The following is an 18,477-nucleotide window of genomic DNA, read 5'->3' on the forward strand; positions in this document are numbered from 1 at the left end:
ATAGATCTGAATTTAAAAAGTAAAACAACATAAAATTTTAGAAGAAAGCACAAAAGTAAGTTTTACTGACCTTGGAGCAGGCAAAGATTTCCTAAATAGCACAAAAGTGCTATGTACAAAAAAAATTAATACGTTTGACTACATAAAAGTAATAATTCTGTTCAACAAAAGATACTATTAAAATACACAAAGACACAGGCTGGGAGAATTTTACACAAACACACACATGTATGTATATGCGTGTGTGAATATGTATATAAATACATATGTGTGATATGTACATGCTAGAGATAAAGTATTTTATTCAGAATACATAAAGGACTCCTAAAATTGATAAAAACTACAGACAACATACTGGGAAAATGGGTAAAGGTTTGCACAGATGCTTCATGAAAGAGAATGTCAACATAAACAATAAACATAAAAAGTTGCTGAGATATTCAGATTAGAATGAAAGTGTGATGCCACTGTGCAAGCCAAAATCCTGGCAAAAATTAAGGACACAGAAAATTCCAGGTGTAGAAGAGGGGGCAGATAAATAGGATCTCTCCTGCACTGCTGATGGGGGAAGAAGTTGGACAGCCACTCTGGAAAACTATCAGACAGTATTTGCATCAGAGTTGCACCTCTATCCCAGAAAGTTCACTCTTTAATGTATATACAAAACAAATATATACATATTATTGTAAAACACATAGATGAAGATGTTCATTATAGCAGGACTTATGATAACCTCAAGCTGAAACTATCCTAAATATTCATTAACATAAGTATGGATAAGTTAACCATGGTATGTTCATACAATGAGACACTACATAGCAATGAAATTGGACACGCTACACTACAGAGCATGGATAAACTTTATAAATACATCCCTGAGGGAAAGGAAGCAGATAGTATGAAAACATATCGAATGACCCCATTTATGTGGACACACACGCATACAGACATGCATGCACAGAGCAGAAAAAAGGAAACACACACTCCACAGGAGGAAGTTTCATCTGATTTCTGGTGAAAGAAGAGGAATTAGCAGGAATTAGTATGCACATTTTTAGTCCATACATCCTAAGAATGTTTGAGGCATCATTTCATTTCATCTTAGGCTTTTCTGATACCTGAGGACACATCCTGATAAAGGATGCACAAGCTAAGTGGAGACAAACCACAGATGTTCAGACACAGTTGTGAAAGAATTTCAATTTCCTACAAGAATTTACCTCAAGAAAATTATGGAATGTTCTGAGTCACTGAAGATGAGTTTCCAATAATCGATGTACTTCTGACCCTGGCTGCTGGCTCCTTCGATGCTAAGTGCTGTTCCCGGGGAACGAGCTTGGTGGGGACGCTCTTACTGCTAAGAGTGTATGCTGCCTCTATAGGGGCTCACTGCAAAACAGCTTAGCACTATTTCCACAAGAGTATGACAATACTCTTTCGGTTAGCAAAAAATGGAGACTAATGCAAGTCTTTGGTTTAAAAAAATAAGGTATAATGTGAACTTTTCAAAAATGGGGGATACCTGTAAAGTTCTGCCTCCCCCTCTCCACCTGCCTACACCAGCAAAACATCTCCATACCATGTGCATGATGTTGTCCAGGCAGGTGACACAGGACAATCTACTGGCTCCAAGCCATTGGCTCCAGGACATGCCTGGCCAAGACAACCAGAGCCTGTCTTTTGATGATTCTTTGCAGGGAGGGCTGGATTCAAGGGTGTGTGGAAGTATTTAGCCTTCCTTGGAGGAGACATCATTGCTTCCCAAGGCTCCCAATGTCCTCAGGTTAAATACTTACATCCACCAGCATCTAGTTGCATCAACATCAATATGTGTCCAGCACCCACCTCACCTTTCCACAGGGAGGAGTTCAGGGCACTGGGGCTGTCTGAGTTCAGGGAATAGGAGTTTAGCCATTCTGTTAGAGCAGTGATTTTCAACCATGATGGTAGCTGAGGACTTGTTAAAAATTAACTGGTTAGAACTAAAGTGTAACCCAGGGGTGCCTGGGTGGCTCAGTCGGTTAAGCGTCCAACTTTAGCTCAGGTCATGATCTCATGGTTTGTGAGTTCAGGCCCGCATCCGACTCTGTGCTGACAGCTCGGGGCCTGTAGTCTGCTTCTGATTCTGTGTCTCCCTCCCCTCAGTTCTCCCCTGCTCACACTCTGTCTCTCTCAAAAATAAACAAAGATTTAAAAAATTAAAAAAAAAAAAGAAGTGTAACCCAGATAGGGATATTTTTTAAAAGATACCAGATGATGTCCATTGCAATCAAGAAAGAAAAGCCATTGGGTTTAGAACCTAATGTTTACTTATTGTATCATAAGAACCACCTGATAAACACTTTAGAAATACAGACTCCCAGGCCTCCCCTAGCTATTTCTATGTCATTAGGATAAAGAAGTTGTAGCTGTACTTTTATTTTAACAAGCATCCCAAGTGATTCTTACGCTTAGGACAGTTGGGGAAACACCCTTCACCAGTGGATATTGGGTTCCAGAAGCTCACAGAAGGCTGCCTATTCTTCCACCAGACTTCATTAAGGCTGGAACTTCATGCTTGACATTTGGTTGTTATTCAGCAAATATGTGTTAAATAAATGATTAGTTGACTATTTCACAAATCAAGAACATTATACAATGTTCTGAGTCACTGAAGATGAGTTTCCAATAACTCCAATAACCCTAAGGAGAAAAAAGTCATGTGATATCCAGTATCCATTACTATGCTCTAGTCACTATAGTAGTTGCTTTGCGTATGTAATCTCATTTAATAATAGCCCTGGAAGCAAATATTATCATTCCTAACTTATAGATAAGATCAACTGAGATTCCTACGCCTCAGTGCTGGATTTGTATCTTGTCCCTGCCACTTATTCGCCATGTAAACTTGTGCAGGTGAGGGGCTCCTGTGTGGGTCGGTTAAGTGTCTGACTTCAGCTCAGGTTATGATCTCATGGTCTATGAGTTCGAGCCCTGCATCCGGCTCTGTGCTCTCAGTTCAGAGCCTGGAGCTTGCTTCAGATTCCATCTCCCTCTCTTTCTGCCCCTCCCCCGCTCACTCTCAGTCTCTATCAAAAAATGAATAAATGGTTAAAAAAAATATTAAACTTGTGCAGGTAACTATTCTTTGTGCTTTGGCTTCTATATCTATAGAATGGGTTAAATGACCTGTTTGGAGCAATGCTGTCGTGAGGATTAGTGTCAAGTGCCCAAAACAAAATTTTGTAGGTGCCAATCAAATGGCAGATATTGTTATTAAGAAATCTTCTGAATATCATCCACACACAACTAGTAAGGAGCAGGGTAGGAATTTGAACCTAGAACTTTATGTTTCCAAACTTGTAATCTGTAGGTATAATTTTTTTTTTATGTATACTTTGCACACTGAGGGTACCTGCTTTCACAAGTGGATAGGGGACAATGCAGACACAGCTGAAGAAACAAAAGAAGGGACAGGCAACTACAAACAGTGGTCACTTCAAATGGGGTTTTGGACTGTGTGTGGAAAATGTTTAGCCATGAGGCTGTCACTCTGCCCTTCGACAACCCAAGGGGCAATGAGTGGTGGGTGGGCAGCACACCTAAGACATTCGTCTGAACCACCTGAGATTTCATTTTAAAACTCGAGACCCTCAACAAGAAAATATCTGTGTCTTTGATCATCCATACCCAGAGAAACTCTATCTTAAATAGACAATAGAGAGGAATTGATCAGTTTAGCTGTGGGAGAATATCAGGACCCAGCCAGTGTTTGTCCCGAGCATAGCCCTCCAGCTAGTGTTGAGAAACAATATGGCAGTGTTGTTAAGGGACTGTATCCTGGAACCTCCTACCTTTTGACTTCTGGGAGTGTTCCTTAATGTTTTTCTGCCAACTTTCCTTACCTAGGGCATGCCTAGGTCATTGCAAGATCTCCAACCCTTTTATCCACCCCCTGCACCCCAGCTCATATAATGTCTGAATTGGGCAATCTGACAAAATGTCTACCTAAAAGTTTAGTGGAAAAAAACAGCAGAGATAAAGCAATTGGAAAGCCCAAGCATTGTGCTCCATGGGTAAGAGGTGCCTGGAGCCTGGGTCCTCACACACACATAGAGACACACATGCACACACACATGCATGCACAGAGCAGAAAAAGGAAACACACACTCCACAGGAGGAAGTTTCATCTGATTTCTAGTGGAAGAAGAGGAATTAGCAGGAATTAGTATGCACATTTTTAGTTCATTCATCCTAAGAATGTTTGAAGCATCATTTAATTTAATCTTTACAACACTCTTGTGAAATACACCTTAATGTCCCCATTTTAAAGATGGCAACATCAAAGGACAGAAAGTTTAGGTAACATGCTTAAGGTCATAACTGCTACGAAGGGGTAACAAGGCCTTGGAACATCTGGGCCAGTACTAAGCCTGGATCCTTACTTTTCTATCTGCCTCAAGGAAGAGAATCCAGAATTAACTTTTTTATCTTTCCCTTGAGGGACTGAGAGTGGAAGAGAGGGAGGCTGGGAGAGGGGGTTGTGCTCTGTTTTCAGAGCAACAGTGAGGTAGAGAGACAATCAGGCATCCCAGGTTCTGGTCTGATTCTGCTACTAAACCAGCTGCGAGGCCTGGAATGGGTCCCCTCCCTCCCCATTCGTCTCTTCCCCTCTCCTGGACCAGGACTAGGACCAGGGTGGAGGCTCTCCAGGGCTAGGACTCCTGTCCCTCTCTACTTGGCATCATCCCTGCAAACTTCATGTCTTCTACCTGCTGGACCAAGGTGTTTAAGAGGTTTCTAAATGCCTGGGACATGGAGTCTCTTCCTCTGTTTCCTTCTTTTTTTCCAAATGGAGGACTCCGTAGGCTATGGAGACTTCTTTAAAACCATCATGGATGGCCCTTTGTAGCAACGTGGATGGAACTGGAGAGTGTAATGCTAAGTGAAATAAGCCATACAGAGAAAGACAGATACCATATGGTTTCACTCTTATGTGGATCCTGAGAAACTTAACAGGAACCCATGGGGGAGGGGAAGGAAAAAAAAAAAAAAAAGAGGTTAGAGTGGGAGAGAGCCAAAGCATAAGAGACTGTTAAAAACTGAGAACAAACTGAGGGTTGATGGGGGGTGGGAGGGAGGGGAGGGTGGGTGATGGGTATTGAGGAGGGCACCTTTTGGGATGAGCACTGGGTGTTGTATGGAAACCAATTTGTCAATAAATTTCATAAAAAAAAAAAAAACAAAAAAAAAACAAAAAAAAACCAAAAAACCATCATGGCCTGAAATGGTGTCCCTAGCTCTTCAAGGTGACAGGGGGAAGGTTTCTTACTACCGCTTTTTTCCAGATGTTAGTGTGTCTTAAATATGGCACCCATGGTAAAATGACTAGAATTGGAATTCTGCATGACATTCTCTGCATGCTCTGGGTCTTGGGGAAGCACAGGAGAAGGGAGTGACATAAGCAGAAAAAGGCCTGATCACTGACAAGGCTCAGCACTATCACCTTCCCTGCTCTGCAAATGCATGATGAAACTGAGGCATGCTCAGAGCTAAAGGACCTTCTGGCAGCTGGTCCAGATGGGAGCCAGGTTTTGATGTGTGAACAGCAGCAGCCTTCGGTGTCCTCAGGATGGTGTCCTGTGAAATAATGGGAGATGTACTTCTCATTGGAAGCCACTGTTATCCCCCTTTAATTATGTGGGACATTTGTGGGCCAGATTCACCCGCTAACCCCACACCGGTAGTAAAACGGAGCTTCTCTGAAAGGGAGAACAGACTCAACACCAACTGCTGAGTGAGCCTCAGATAGGCAAACAGGAAGAATACTGTTGGGGGTTACAGGAAGTTCCAGAGGCCAGAGCCAGAGCAGTGTTGGGTGGAGTGAAGGGAACGCAAGCCAAGGTAGGTAGGAGAGTCCAGCCAGGGCAGGGTATTGGGTGACAGCAAAATTCCTTGGCATCCAGGGCCAAGGCCCAGGGAGGGTACATGGTATTCCAGCTGCAGAGCTCGATTCAGATCCTCCAGAGCCTGGGACAAGCTGGGTGACCCTACAGGACTGAGGAGTAGGAAACAGAACCCTCTGGCTAAGGATACTACCAGGTAGAGCAGGAGGTTCTGCCTGGAGCTCCTCCTGTTAGGGGCTCCCTAGAGCGGGTTTGGGTGAAGGGAGGGACCTAGTCCAAGCCTGGAAGAGAGCGAGAGTCAGATGAGAGGCTTGGAGCTCAGCTGTGGTCATGGTGCCAGCACCAGCTCAGAGGGAGGTGAGGAGCTGACAATGAGCAGCTACCTGAGGAAGGCAGTGGCAGTGCTATCTGTCCTTTGCTGAGCCCTTCCTCCTCCCAGATCACCCCCCAAATACAAGGAACTTCCCAGTAGTCTCTGGGCCTTTCTTCATAAATAATGCTATTTGTCAGTCAGTCAGTCAGTCTTTCTATAATCGCCAGCTTGCTGAGCAGCTACTACATAACAGGCACCTTGTGAGGAGGGAGGTGCACTAATGGCCATGAAGAGACAGTGAGAGGCTGACCCAGGACTCAAGTTCACCCAGCTGGAACCAGCAGATGCTCCACAAACATTTAGGTGTCTGGGGGCAGGGAAGGGGAATGAGGAAGAGGAGTTGTCCACACACCTGGGTTCTAAGGGTGATTTGGATTTTCCAAAGGCCACGCCTAGTAACAGATGTGTTTTGAGGACAGAGCTTAACCAGTGACTTCAGTTTCATGTTATGTTGATCACAGGAAGTTGCTGGTGTAGAGACCTTGGGGATCCCTGTTCTTATGCTCCCAGAAAAGAGAAGCCCTGTGGCAAGGAGACTCGAGGATCTGACTATCATGGAGGGAAGGCATACCTTCCTCAGGAGCTCAGAAGCTACTCACGTACTGCCAACCTCAGTCTCATTACTAGTTAGGGTACTTGGATTCTGTCACTATGCCCTCCTGGTGTCTTCTCCAAAGTGAAAGCAATTCTGGGTCAAAACAGGCATTTTAGCCTTTCCCTTCCTCTTTCAGACCCTGGTCCACTGAGTGATATGTTGAAGGGGTCCCTTACTTCCACCTATGCTAATTCATACCCCTTCTATTTTCAGCAGAGATAGAAATACTACTGTTAATCCCAGGGGCACTTCAAACATTAAGCAGCCTTATTTCTACCTAAGAGTATCCATCTTAGCAAAGATTAAAGATTTACCCCAAAAGGCAAGGCTCTTTTTTCTTATTACGTTGCCTGTCACATAAAGCTCTCCCAGGACTGAGTGGATCCAGCTGCAAGCCAGGAAATCTGAGTTCTCCTTCCCACCTGTACTCATTTTCCTGCTTGGGTTTAATTTCCTGTATAGGCATTAGGAGTAGGGAGGGGCTCAAACAAAGAAGAACATAGGATTTCAATGTAGAATTAATTTTCTCATGGGGCTTGTTATTCAACTTTGGGAGAATTATTTAACCTCTTGTAACCTCAAATCCCCCAAACATCACTTAAAGAGTATAGACTGAAGCTCTCTGAGATCCATTAAATTAGTGGCTCTGAAGTAGGATGTGTTTCTGGTGCTAGGAATTTCCCAGTCTGTTGAGGGGAAGTGGCCTTCACACTTGGATAGTTCCCAGAATGAGACATGCTTGGCATATACTAGCATCTCCATTAATATTTGTTAAATGATTGTGGAAACAAATATCACCATGGGAGAGCTGTTGTTTGAAGCAGGCACAGCTTTGATGCTGGGAGAGCCCCCAGGTGATACAGAGCCATGAGAAGGAAAGCATTGCAGCCAGCAAGACCTCCAGGTGTCAAAGCTGGGACTGAAAGTGGCAAAGAAGGAGTGGGAATGGGCTCTTAGGAGCTAAGGTAGTTAGAAGAGGCTTCCAGGTTTTTGGTGGTTTGCAGCTGGGTTAGAAAGGAAGGGCCAGGGCCAGAAGGCTGGGTGGAGTGGAGGGAAAAGGTTATCCCAGAAGAGGAATTAGCCCTTGAAAATCTCTGAAGTAGGAGAGGGGTGAAGGTGTGGTTGGTGAAGGCAAAGCAGGTTCACCCAGATTAGCAACCAGTCAGGAAGGGGTGGGGTTGGGGGTAATAATTAAGTAATCTGAATGTGGGTGATTCAATGGGGTTAGGAGAAAGATGGGAAAACGTTCTGGACCCCAGACAAGAAGTCTGTCCTAAGTCAGTCGATGACCTCTAGCATCTACCTATACAAGACAGACAATTGGTGCCCACCTCAGCTCCTCCGCACCCCTCTCCCACTTTTTCATGTGCCCAAATGTATTCTGTCCCACAGAATAGAAGAGACAGCAATAAGGTAGCAAGGTCACAAAAAGGACTCAGATCTTCCTCCAGGGTTAACTCATGAAACCCTCTAGGAAGCCTGTGGCTCCCCCCTCCCCCCACACAAACCCTGTGCCTGGGTCTAAGGGAGAGGGTGGCACTGGGAATCAGGCACCAGTGACATCATTGTCACATAGCCAGTGCCAAAAAAATATCAAGTGGGTGGTTTTCATCACAAAAGCTGAGCCAATTGGTAATTGAGGGGAGTAGGGTGAATCATGTTTGACAGGTAAGGAATGAAAACACAGGGGGCCTGGGGTGATTCTGTTTCCTTGAGGCAGGGCACATTATCCTATAAAAGGCCAGCTGGCCGCTGACTTCACATCAGACCAGAGCAACCAGACAACCTGTTTGCTGCGTACCAGGTGAGTCTCTGTTTGGGACCAATTTGAAATTCATGTTTATTTTTTTATTATTGGAAACTGGACAAAGGCAAATATGTTTAAGAGAGCTGATGGGGGTATTAATTAGAGAGAGTACTGGGGTATCTGTATTTTAGAGTAAGGCATAGTTTGGGTGTGAAGGGAATTTAGGGGCAGGTAAGTCTGCTACTTCAATGGATAACTATGGGACTGGGGGCCAGGGAAGGGACAGGTCTGTGTAAGTACCCATAGTAAGTTAACACCAGGATGTGACTAGGACTCAGACCCAGGTACTCTCAGCAACACCACTATTTTCTCTGTTTATGACTCATAAAAATGTTAATTCATGAGATGGACCTCTACTGTGTGTTTGCTATATTTCAGGCACCATGCCTGTTACACTTTGTGTAAATCAGGCTGTTATGCAACTTACTCAGCAAGCTCACAGCCTAGCAAGGAAGATAGTGCATGCATGTACAAAGATGAAATGCAAAGCAGATAGTGATTGGTAGGGGAACAGAGGGACAGGGAAGGGCTTTGGCAGTTTGGGAGAGCCTATTCAAGATCTCCTGGTGATGGCACATGAGGGCTACAATGGAGGTGTATTTGGACGAACAGAGATGGGAAGAACATTTCAGAGCAGACTATATAAGCAAAGGCAAAGCGAGGTCACAGGAGCTAAGACCCACAGAGGCATTCTGTAAGTCACAGGTGTGCTACATGTTTGTAGGGGTGGGTAGACTGCAGTTGTTTCTACAATGTCACTTTCAAAAAGACTTCAGTGTGGTCCTGGGCACTTGTCAATGAGGGATTCGACATGTCTGGGGAAGAAATGTTGCTGGGGAATGAACCCACTGAAATGGAGCAGAACAAATTGCCTTTTAGCTCCTTCTCTTGAAATGGCCCAGAAATTATCAAAGCATACTTTACTTTCAAGTGTTTGGGGAGACAGCCAGGGGAAATGAAGGCTGTTTGATTTAAAGGAGACTGAAAAGAAACCTATTTGACATTGAACATGGTTTCTAACCTAGTTAATCCCTGTTTAAATCATCTGACATGTCTGTTCTGTCTGTAGGGTCAGCCTCCTGTGAAGCATGAGTTCTCATCAGCAGAAGCAGCCTTGCACCCCTCCCCCTCAGCCTCAGCAGCAGCAGGTGAAACAGCCCTGCCAGCCACCACCCCAGGAATCATGTGTCCCCAAAACCAATGAGCCATGCCACCCCAAGGCTCCAGAGCCCTGCCACCCCAAGGCTCCAGAGCCTTGCCATCCCAAAGCACCAGAATCCTGCCACCCCAAGGTTCCTGAGCCATGTCCCTCAACAGTCACTCCAGCACCAGCTCAGCAGAAGACCAAGCAGAAGTAATGGGGTCTACAGCCAAGCAAGCCCTTGGGGAGCTGACCACCGGATGCTGAATCCCCTCTCACATTCTGCTTCTATGCCTTCCTTACAATTAGCATGCTGCCACTCTGAGTCATAACCCTCCCTCTTTGCACCCTCTACAAAGATTTCCCTCACACTGCTCTGGAGGGCTCCGAGCCTCTAAATGACGCTGAGAGTCTCACTGGCTGAGCTACTTTTCTAACTTCTCAGGGCTCATCTAAAGAGAGGTTTGGGGGATCAAGTGGATCTTTCCTGCCCTGCCCCCATTAAATCACTTTTAACTCCACAGTTGGCTGTGGGTGTCATTTGCTGACTCCACTTTCTTGTTTTTTCAACATAAAGCAGCAAAGGGTCTGGCACAGGCACTGAGTGTGTGTGTGTGTGTGTGCGCATGTGTGGTGTGTGACAGGTCGTTCGTGGGCTGGCAATGGGTCAAGACCACCCAGAGTCTGTTACTTTGGACACCTTTACCTAGAGCAGGGCTTCTTCTGCACCTGAGTGAGTCCCACCTGAGTGTAGATGGTGCCTGTTTCAAGCTGTCTGTGACTTAGTCCTGGTTCCCAAGTTGCCCTTTTTCTGTTTGGTTTATTCCTTTATTGTTCTTTTTCTTTGAAAGAAGTAGTGCTTATATGGATTTCATCATGATTCTTTATACATCCTCCCTTGCTTGATGCCCCAATACATGGAGCCAAGCCCTGAAACACTCCTCCAGACCCACACACAGATGAATTCCTACACACACTGACTCCCCCTCAAATCACACACACACACACACGCTGACTTGATCACTGAGACCTCTATGCTGTAACAGGATGGAGAGTAGAATCCACAGTGCCTGCCTAGGAGAAGCCTAAGGGGGTGATATCCACCCCTTTCCCATGTAAATATACACTCATGCAAATACTCACTGATACCAGGGCACACATGCACCTTCCTCTGCTCACAGGTACATGCTGTCTCTCCCCCTGCCCTCCCCACTCCATATACACATCTATTCTCTCTGAAGAGAATAAAAGCAAATGCACCGAAGAAGAAAATGGAAGTTTAGGCAGGCTTCAGAAGGAAGACTGGTTAATGCAGATAAGACAAAACCTCAGCCTGGAATTGAGGGAGAGCAGGTCACCATGGGCAAATATTAGGGTGAAAAGATACCTGAAAGCCACCAGCGAGCCTATTCAGCTTCCAGATAAACAAACTGATGTCCTTCCCCAGAAAGGGGAAGATAATTCATCAAGACCACCCAGAAGTCATGTTTTTGAATCATACCTAGAGCCCAGCTCTTCAGATTCCGACCCTTTGCTCTCTTCCTGAAGCCGTGTCTTCTTGACTTTGCTGGTGACAAGCAAAACATCTAGGGACTGAGACCAGCAGAATTTCTAGACGGGCTGCAGTGGTCACTGGGGAATGAACCCCATTTGTAAAATAACATCAAGCAGGTATGAAGCAGACAACAGATGTCAGATGACAGGTGTGTTGCTTATCACCTGCCTCACACCTGCATGATGCAAAAGCGCTCCAGATATGTTTGAAAAGAACTCCAGAGAAATTTGGAGACTGTAAGGCAAAAATTATCCAGCAAAGCTTTGCAAGTTGGCAAGTAATCATCAGACTGGGAGGAGACAATGATGTCACCTGAGTCTGCAAGGTTTGTGCATGTTCAGGGAATTTAAAATTGCTGCTTGTTGGCATGATAATGTCCTTGACTCTCCACCAAGCTGCTTCTCCTCCTGTCTTTTTTCTACTGTGTGCTCAACACTCCCACCCCAGACATGCCACATTTCTGCAGAACCAGGTGTCCACCAAGTAGTAGGAGCTTATATGATGTCTGCTGGGATGTTGAGTAGTCTGTACCCTCTTCAGAAGATGCTGTTGATTTGAGGGTAATTCTGAATCTCTCTCTGTAAATGTTCAGAGCCTCTGTCATTCAAACTGCCAGGGGGAAAAGGGCCTCCAGTCTGTCCCATCTTGTTAGGACTTTCACAGGGCTTATGTGTTACCCCAGCGGCTCCACTCCTCACTCCACTTCTTGATGACAGGGGCTGCCTGACCCTAAAAATGGCCCTTCCTCATAATTGCCACTCTTTTAAAATTTTATTCTTAACCTGTAGTAGAGAATTGGGTGAGTTGGAATTCTTGATATTCACGAATTTTTTTTCAAGAAAAAACATGACAGAAATCAGGGTATGATATCTTGCAAAAATATGTGCATGGTTTTCTAAAAAACCTTTAGTTTCATGGTACATAACAATGCTAATTTATTCTGAATACAATTTAGAATTTGAACCCTGGAGTTATTTGATGAATTCAACCAATATTTGCTATTTCGGAAAAAAGTTTTTTTCTTTGACTTATGACATAAGAATGGAAGATCTTTATAATATAGAACAAATTTCTAAAAAGGAAAAAATGCTAAATAGGAAGGCAGCTACTCATTATAATCATAGGTTTAGGTGATTAAAGAACACCCTCACAGATTAGACGTGGAATTTCCCAGCTCATTATATGAGCATTGGTTTCTCTCACCTTCGCTAATACCTTCACTTGCTTCCTTTGAACTTCCCTGAGTTCAAAGAAAAGCAGATGCTGTGCAGACTTATCCCAACCATGTGTCCTTGCCATGCCCCCTCTGCTACATAGAAACAGGGACCCCAAAATACCCAGTACCTTACCTACACCCACAGAGTTCATCTTGCCATAGTTGGCATTTATTTTTTCACTGTCTACTTATCCAGAGCTCAACACCTCCCCAGTGTCCACCCACACAGTGCCCACCTTAGCATTAGCCATGTCCACAATGTCAGCCAACGTGTTTTTCTCTGAATCTGCCTCCATCCATCTAGCTACAGTGCCCCCCCCCAGCCCCCACAAAAACAGAAAAGCATGAAGGCTTGCAGGACTAAAACACAACAAACATAAATGGTTCTTTTTTTGGGAGGATTTCCATCACATTTGTTGCAAACCCTCTTCTTTTTCGTGAGATGGCATGGTCAATAGGTTTCACTCATAATCTCCTTGGAGTGATGAGAAATAACTTTTTTCTTGAATTTGTTATCAAGTACCATTCCAGGAACTATCTGAGAAAGCATCATTCTTAGCCCTGCCATACCTGCAGATTCCAGTGCCATCCTATAAAACTTTCTGTAGACACGGAAACATTCTCTATCTGTGTGGTCCAGTACAGTGGCCACCAGCCACATATGATTATTGAGAACATGAAATGTAGTTGGCATGACTGAAGAACTAAACTTTTAATCAGATTTAAGTTTAAATTTATGTGTTAAGTCTTCAAATATTTATTAATTCATTAAAAACAGCAAATGTAAATCCACAGCATGTTCATATAAAAACAACTATATTTTCCCAAACAAAATAATTAGTTATAAGAGTAGCTCTGTTTAAAAAATACCTTTGATGTCTTTGTGAGTGGAATGTAGTTGGCTTCTCACATCCACTTCTGCATTCAGTCTGTTGTGATATGCTGTTTTGGTTGAAGGATACAAAAAAATCCAGCTTCACAGAGATATGTAGTTGGGAAATAGAGGAGTGTTTTAGTAACTTTCATATAAGTATGGATATCCTTTGACACTACACCCAACTCAGCAAATAGTAGCTTCCTAAAGATTAGTTGTGGAGAGAAGGAAAAACTCTTCTTTACTCTCAAGGTCTTCCAACTAGACTAAAAATTAAATTTAGATGAAACAGATTAACAGGAGAAAAAGTCAAAAGTTTTATTACATGTGCATGGAAGTCCAGTAATGAAATTGAGACCCAAGGAAGTAACCAAGGCAGGAAATTGTTATACATTTTAGACAGAGACAATAAATCTGTGAGGAATTGGCAGGACAAAGAAAACAACTTTGGGAGCTTCAATTAGTAAGGGATTCTAAACAGAGTTTGGACTGGGGTAGTACATTAGTAAAAAGTAACAAAGGTTGTTATACCACCTCCTCTGCTCTAAATTTCCCACTTCTGGTGATAAGGGTGTCTTTTTACCTCCTGCTACAGGGAGGGTACCTTTCACATGGGAGATTTTCCTCCCTTGCTTTTAGCCGGGTGGAGGAGGGCCTGAGTATCCTTTTTTTCTCTCTCTTAAGTAACTTTTATTTAAAATAGCTGGGGTGCCTGGATGACAGGTTGGTTAAGTGTCTGACTTTGGCTCAGGTCATGATTTTACAGTTGGCAAGTTTGAGCCCTGCATCAGGCTCTGTGCTGACAGCTCAGAGCCTGGAGTCTGCTTCGGATTCTATGTCTCTCTCTCTCTCTGCCCATCCCCTGCTCATACTCTCTCACTCTCTCTCAAAAAATAAATAAACATTTTTAAAATTTTTAAAAATTAAAAAAAACTAATATGTCAAAGTGGGATCTTAAACCATGTTAACAAATTGTGTTTTGTTACAATAAAACCATTGGTCTGGAAAGAAGAAATAAAATGGTCCTTATTTGCAGACATTATTGTCTATGTAGAAAATATCAAGGAATTTTCTTTAGAATACTAGAACTAATAAGTGAGCTTAGTATGCTTACAGGATACAAGATCAACACAAAAAAAACTCAACTGCATTTCTACATACTAACAATGAAAAAGTAAAAAGTGAAATAAAAAATGTGATACATTTAAAATTGCTCTAAAGAGAGGAGCCAAAATGGCAGAACAGCATGGAAGCTTTTTGTGTGTCTTGCATCCATGAAATATAGCCAGACCAACACTAAACCATCCTACACACCTAGAAAACTTATTGGAGGATTAACACAACCTACACAACCTGAACCACAGAATTCAGCAGATGCTTGGCACAGAGAGCTGAACTTGGGGAATGAGAAGCCACGAAAATTAGGAACCCCTTTTGCAGGTGGAAAAAGGACAGAGACTGGGGAGGGAAGGAGCATAAGGGAAAAGCACCCATCCCCAAAAGCAGCTGGAAAGAAAGTTGAAAATTGGAAACAGCCACAGGGACTAAACTAAAAAAGGGAGAAAGGAGAAAGGAGAAAAGAGGGTTTAAATTCCATTAAGGCTGTAAATAAGGGGAGCACAAAGTCTTCAAATCCGCAGCTCAATACCTGGCGGTGTTCTGTGGGAAAAGTGAATCCTCAGGAACAGAGTTGGGTCCGGGAGGTTCTTGGGCCACATGGGGAAAAGCGGTTCCACCGATGGAAGGGCATTTGGTAGAGACTGTTGAAGCCACCTGGTCCCAGCAGACCCTGGAAGGTAACCACATTCGCTGGTGCTTGGGCAAGGTCATTGAGAGTGAAGCCTGGTGCCAGATGTGTGTTGTGATTTTCCATAATCCCTGAAACGCTGCTGCTCCACTGTCTCATGAACTTTTTTGGGGGGTGGGCTGGCACCTGGCCACGGTCTCAGGGCACTGGCAACAGCAAGGTCCAGTGGGCGTTCCTGGTTGCAGCTGACATTCGGTCATTGCTTGGTGAGACCCTCCCACAGGGGGCAGAACAGGTCAAAACCACAGTCCTTCGGAAGGGGCTGGGGAAAACAGCTGCATCTGAGACAAAACTTGGGAGAGAGGTACTGCCTGGGGCCTGGTCACGGAGAATGGAAAAGTGGGAGGTGGATGAGAGCTGAAGATGGAGGACCAGTGCGTGATTGCTGATCTGGGAGTACAGACTGGGTGGTTGAGTGGCACCATTTTCACTGCTCCTGCGCGTGTGCATACACGCCTACTAGCTCTGCAAGAATCCATCCGAGAAGGCTAGCAGCGCCCTCTAGTGGAGAGCAGAACTGTTACACTGAGCCCTGCCCAACTGGACCAATTTTGCTCTTCAAGAACGCAAGCCTCACTGCCTGCTTAATTTATGGACTATAAAGACCTATATAGACTGACCTGTAGGGGAAAATGAAGCAATTTCAGTCGTACTTCAATCTGTTAGCAGGTTCATCTATTCAATTTCTTTTTTTTGTTTTTTTTTCTTTTTACTTTTTCTCTTTTACAATTCTTTTCTTTTTCTTGAATAAAAAAATTCATTTTTATTTTCAATTTTTATTAAAAATACCTGTCTTTAATTTTTATTACTATATTTTTTACTTTTGTGTAAATTTGTCAAATTCTACTTTGCTTCCATCATTTTATTTTAGTCTACTTCAGTGTACTCACCTTTTCAAATTTTCAAACAATTTCCTTTTCTCTTTCTTTTTCATTATTTCTCTTTTTCATTTCTTTTCTTTTTCTTGAAGAGAAAAACTTCATTTTTACTTTCAGTTTCTTTTAAAAATATTTTTATTTAATTTTTATTACTATATTTTTTGATTTTATGTAAAATTTTTTCAAATTCTATCTTACTTCCATCAGTTTATGTTAGTCTACTACAGTGTATTCACTTTTTCAAATTTTCAAACAATTTCTTTTTTCTTTTCTTTTCTCTTTTTTATCTTTTTTTCTTTTCTTTTCTTTTCTTTTTACTGCAATACAGATTAAAAAAATCATTTATTTTTAATTTTTATTAAAAATATTTTTCTTTAATTTTTTTTCTACTATATTGTTTACTTTTGTGTATATATTTTTTCAAATTCTATTTTACCCACATCATCTCATTTTAGTCTACTTTAGTGTATTCATTTCTTCAAATTCTCAAATGATTTCCTTTTTTTCTCCCCCCTCCCTTTTTTTCCCTTCTCATCGGGGAAACCACTTGCAACACCCAGACAAAAACACACATAGGATCTAGTATCATCTGTTCGAATTGTGTGTGTGTTTAATTTTTAATTTTAATATTTTTTTAATTTTAATTTTTTTATTTCAAAATTTCTACCTCATTAATTCCTTTTCTCCCTTCAAAATGACAAAACGAAGCAATTCACCCCAAAAGAAAGAGCATGAAGAAACGACAGCCAGGGATTTAACCAACACAGATACAAGCAAGATGTCTGAACCAGAATTTAGAATCACGATAATAAGGATACTAGCTGGAGTGAAAAATAGATTAGAATCCCTTTCTGCAGAGATAAAAGAAGTAAAAATAGCCAGAATGAAATTACAAATGCTATAACTGAGCTGTAATCACAGATGGATGCAGCGGCAGCAAGGATGGATGAGGCAGAACAGAGAATCAGCGATATAGAGGACAAACTTATAGAGAATAACAAAGCAGGAAAAAAGAGGGAGATTAAGGCAAAAGAGCACCATTTAAGGATTAGAGAAATCAGTGACTCATTAAAAATGAACATCAGAATCATAGGGGTCCCAGAGGAGGAAGAGAGAGAAATAGGAGTAGAAGGATTATGTGAGCAAATCATAGCAGAAAAATTTCCTAGCCTGGGGAAATACACAGACATCAAAATCCAGGAAGCACAGAGGACTCCCACTAGATTCAACAAAAACCAACCATCAACAAGGCATATCATAGTCAAATTCACAAAATAGTCAAGGAGAGAATCATGAAAGCAGCAAGGGAAAAAAAAAGTCCCTAACCTACAAGGGAAGACAGATCAGGTTTGCATCAGACCTATCCACAGAAACTTGGCAGGCCAGAAAGGAGTGGTGGGATATATTCAGTGTGCCGAATCAGAAAAAAAAAATGCAGCCAAGAATTCTTTATTCAGCAAGGCTGTCACTCAAAACAGAAGGAGAGATGAAAAGTTTCCAAGACAAACAAAAATTAAAGGATTTTGTGACCACTAAACCAGCCCTGCAAGAAATTTTAAGGGGGACTCTTTGAGGAGAGAAAATATGAAAATACATATATATATATATATATATATATATATATATATATCAAAGCAACAAAAGATTAGAAAGGACCAGAGAGCACCACCAGAAACTCCAACTCTACAAGCATCATAATGACAATAAATGCATATCTTTCAGCACTCACTCTAAATGTCAATGGACTCAATGCTCCAATCAAAAGATATAGGGTAAGAGAATGGATAAGAAAACAAGACCCATCTATATGCTGTTTACAAGAGACCCACTTTAGACCTAAAGACACCTACAGATTGAAAATAAGGGGATAGAGAACCATCTATCATGCTAATAGTCAACAAAAGAAAGCCGGAGTAGCCATACTTATATCAGACAATCTAGACTTTAAAATAAAGACTGTATCAAGAGATGCAGAAGGGCATTATATCATAATCAAGGGGTCTATCCGCCAAGAAGACCTAACAATTGTAAACATTTATGCACCAAATGTGGAGTGCCCAAATATATAAATCAATTAATCACAAACATAAAGAAACTCATTGATAGTAATACCATAATAGTAGGAGACTTCAACACCCCTCTCACAGCAATGGACAGATCATCTAATCAAAAAATCAACAAGGAAACAATGGCCTTGAATGACACATTGGATAGATGGACTTAACAGATATATTCAGAACATTTCACCCCGAGGCAGCAGAATATACATTCTTCTCCAGTGCACATGGAACGTTCTCCAGAATAGAACATGTACTGGGACACAAATCAGCCCTAATTAAGTACAAA

General features: G+C 42.4%; 1 protein-coding gene and 1 long non-coding RNA gene across 2 annotated transcripts; one reads left to right on the forward strand and one right to left on the reverse strand.

The window, feature by feature from the left end:
* Nucleotides 1-1,287: 1,287 nt before the first annotated feature.
* Nucleotides 1,288-15,205, reverse strand: LOC115521451. The gene is made up of 3 exons (XR_003971066.1): nucleotides 15,095-15,205; nucleotides 8,885-8,888; nucleotides 1,288-1,299 (listed from the first exon to the last, which is right to left on the reverse strand). It is a non-coding gene; the product is annotated as an uncharacterized LOC115521451 (long non-coding RNA).
* On the forward strand, nucleotides 9,749-10,018 carry LOC115521450 (cornifin-A). Its single transcript, XM_030326709.1, has one exon. The coding sequence runs from the start codon at nucleotides 9,749-9,751 to the stop codon at nucleotides 10,016-10,018; it is 270 nt and encodes an 89-aa protein (XP_030182569.1).
* Nucleotides 15,206-18,477: the final 3,272 nt, after the last annotated feature.

This window comes from Lynx canadensis, chromosome C1 (assembly GCF_007474595.2).
Source record: "Lynx canadensis isolate LIC74 chromosome C1, mLynCan4.pri.v2, whole genome shotgun sequence".
Classification (NCBI taxonomy): domain Eukaryota; kingdom Metazoa; phylum Chordata; class Mammalia; order Carnivora; family Felidae; genus Lynx; species Lynx canadensis.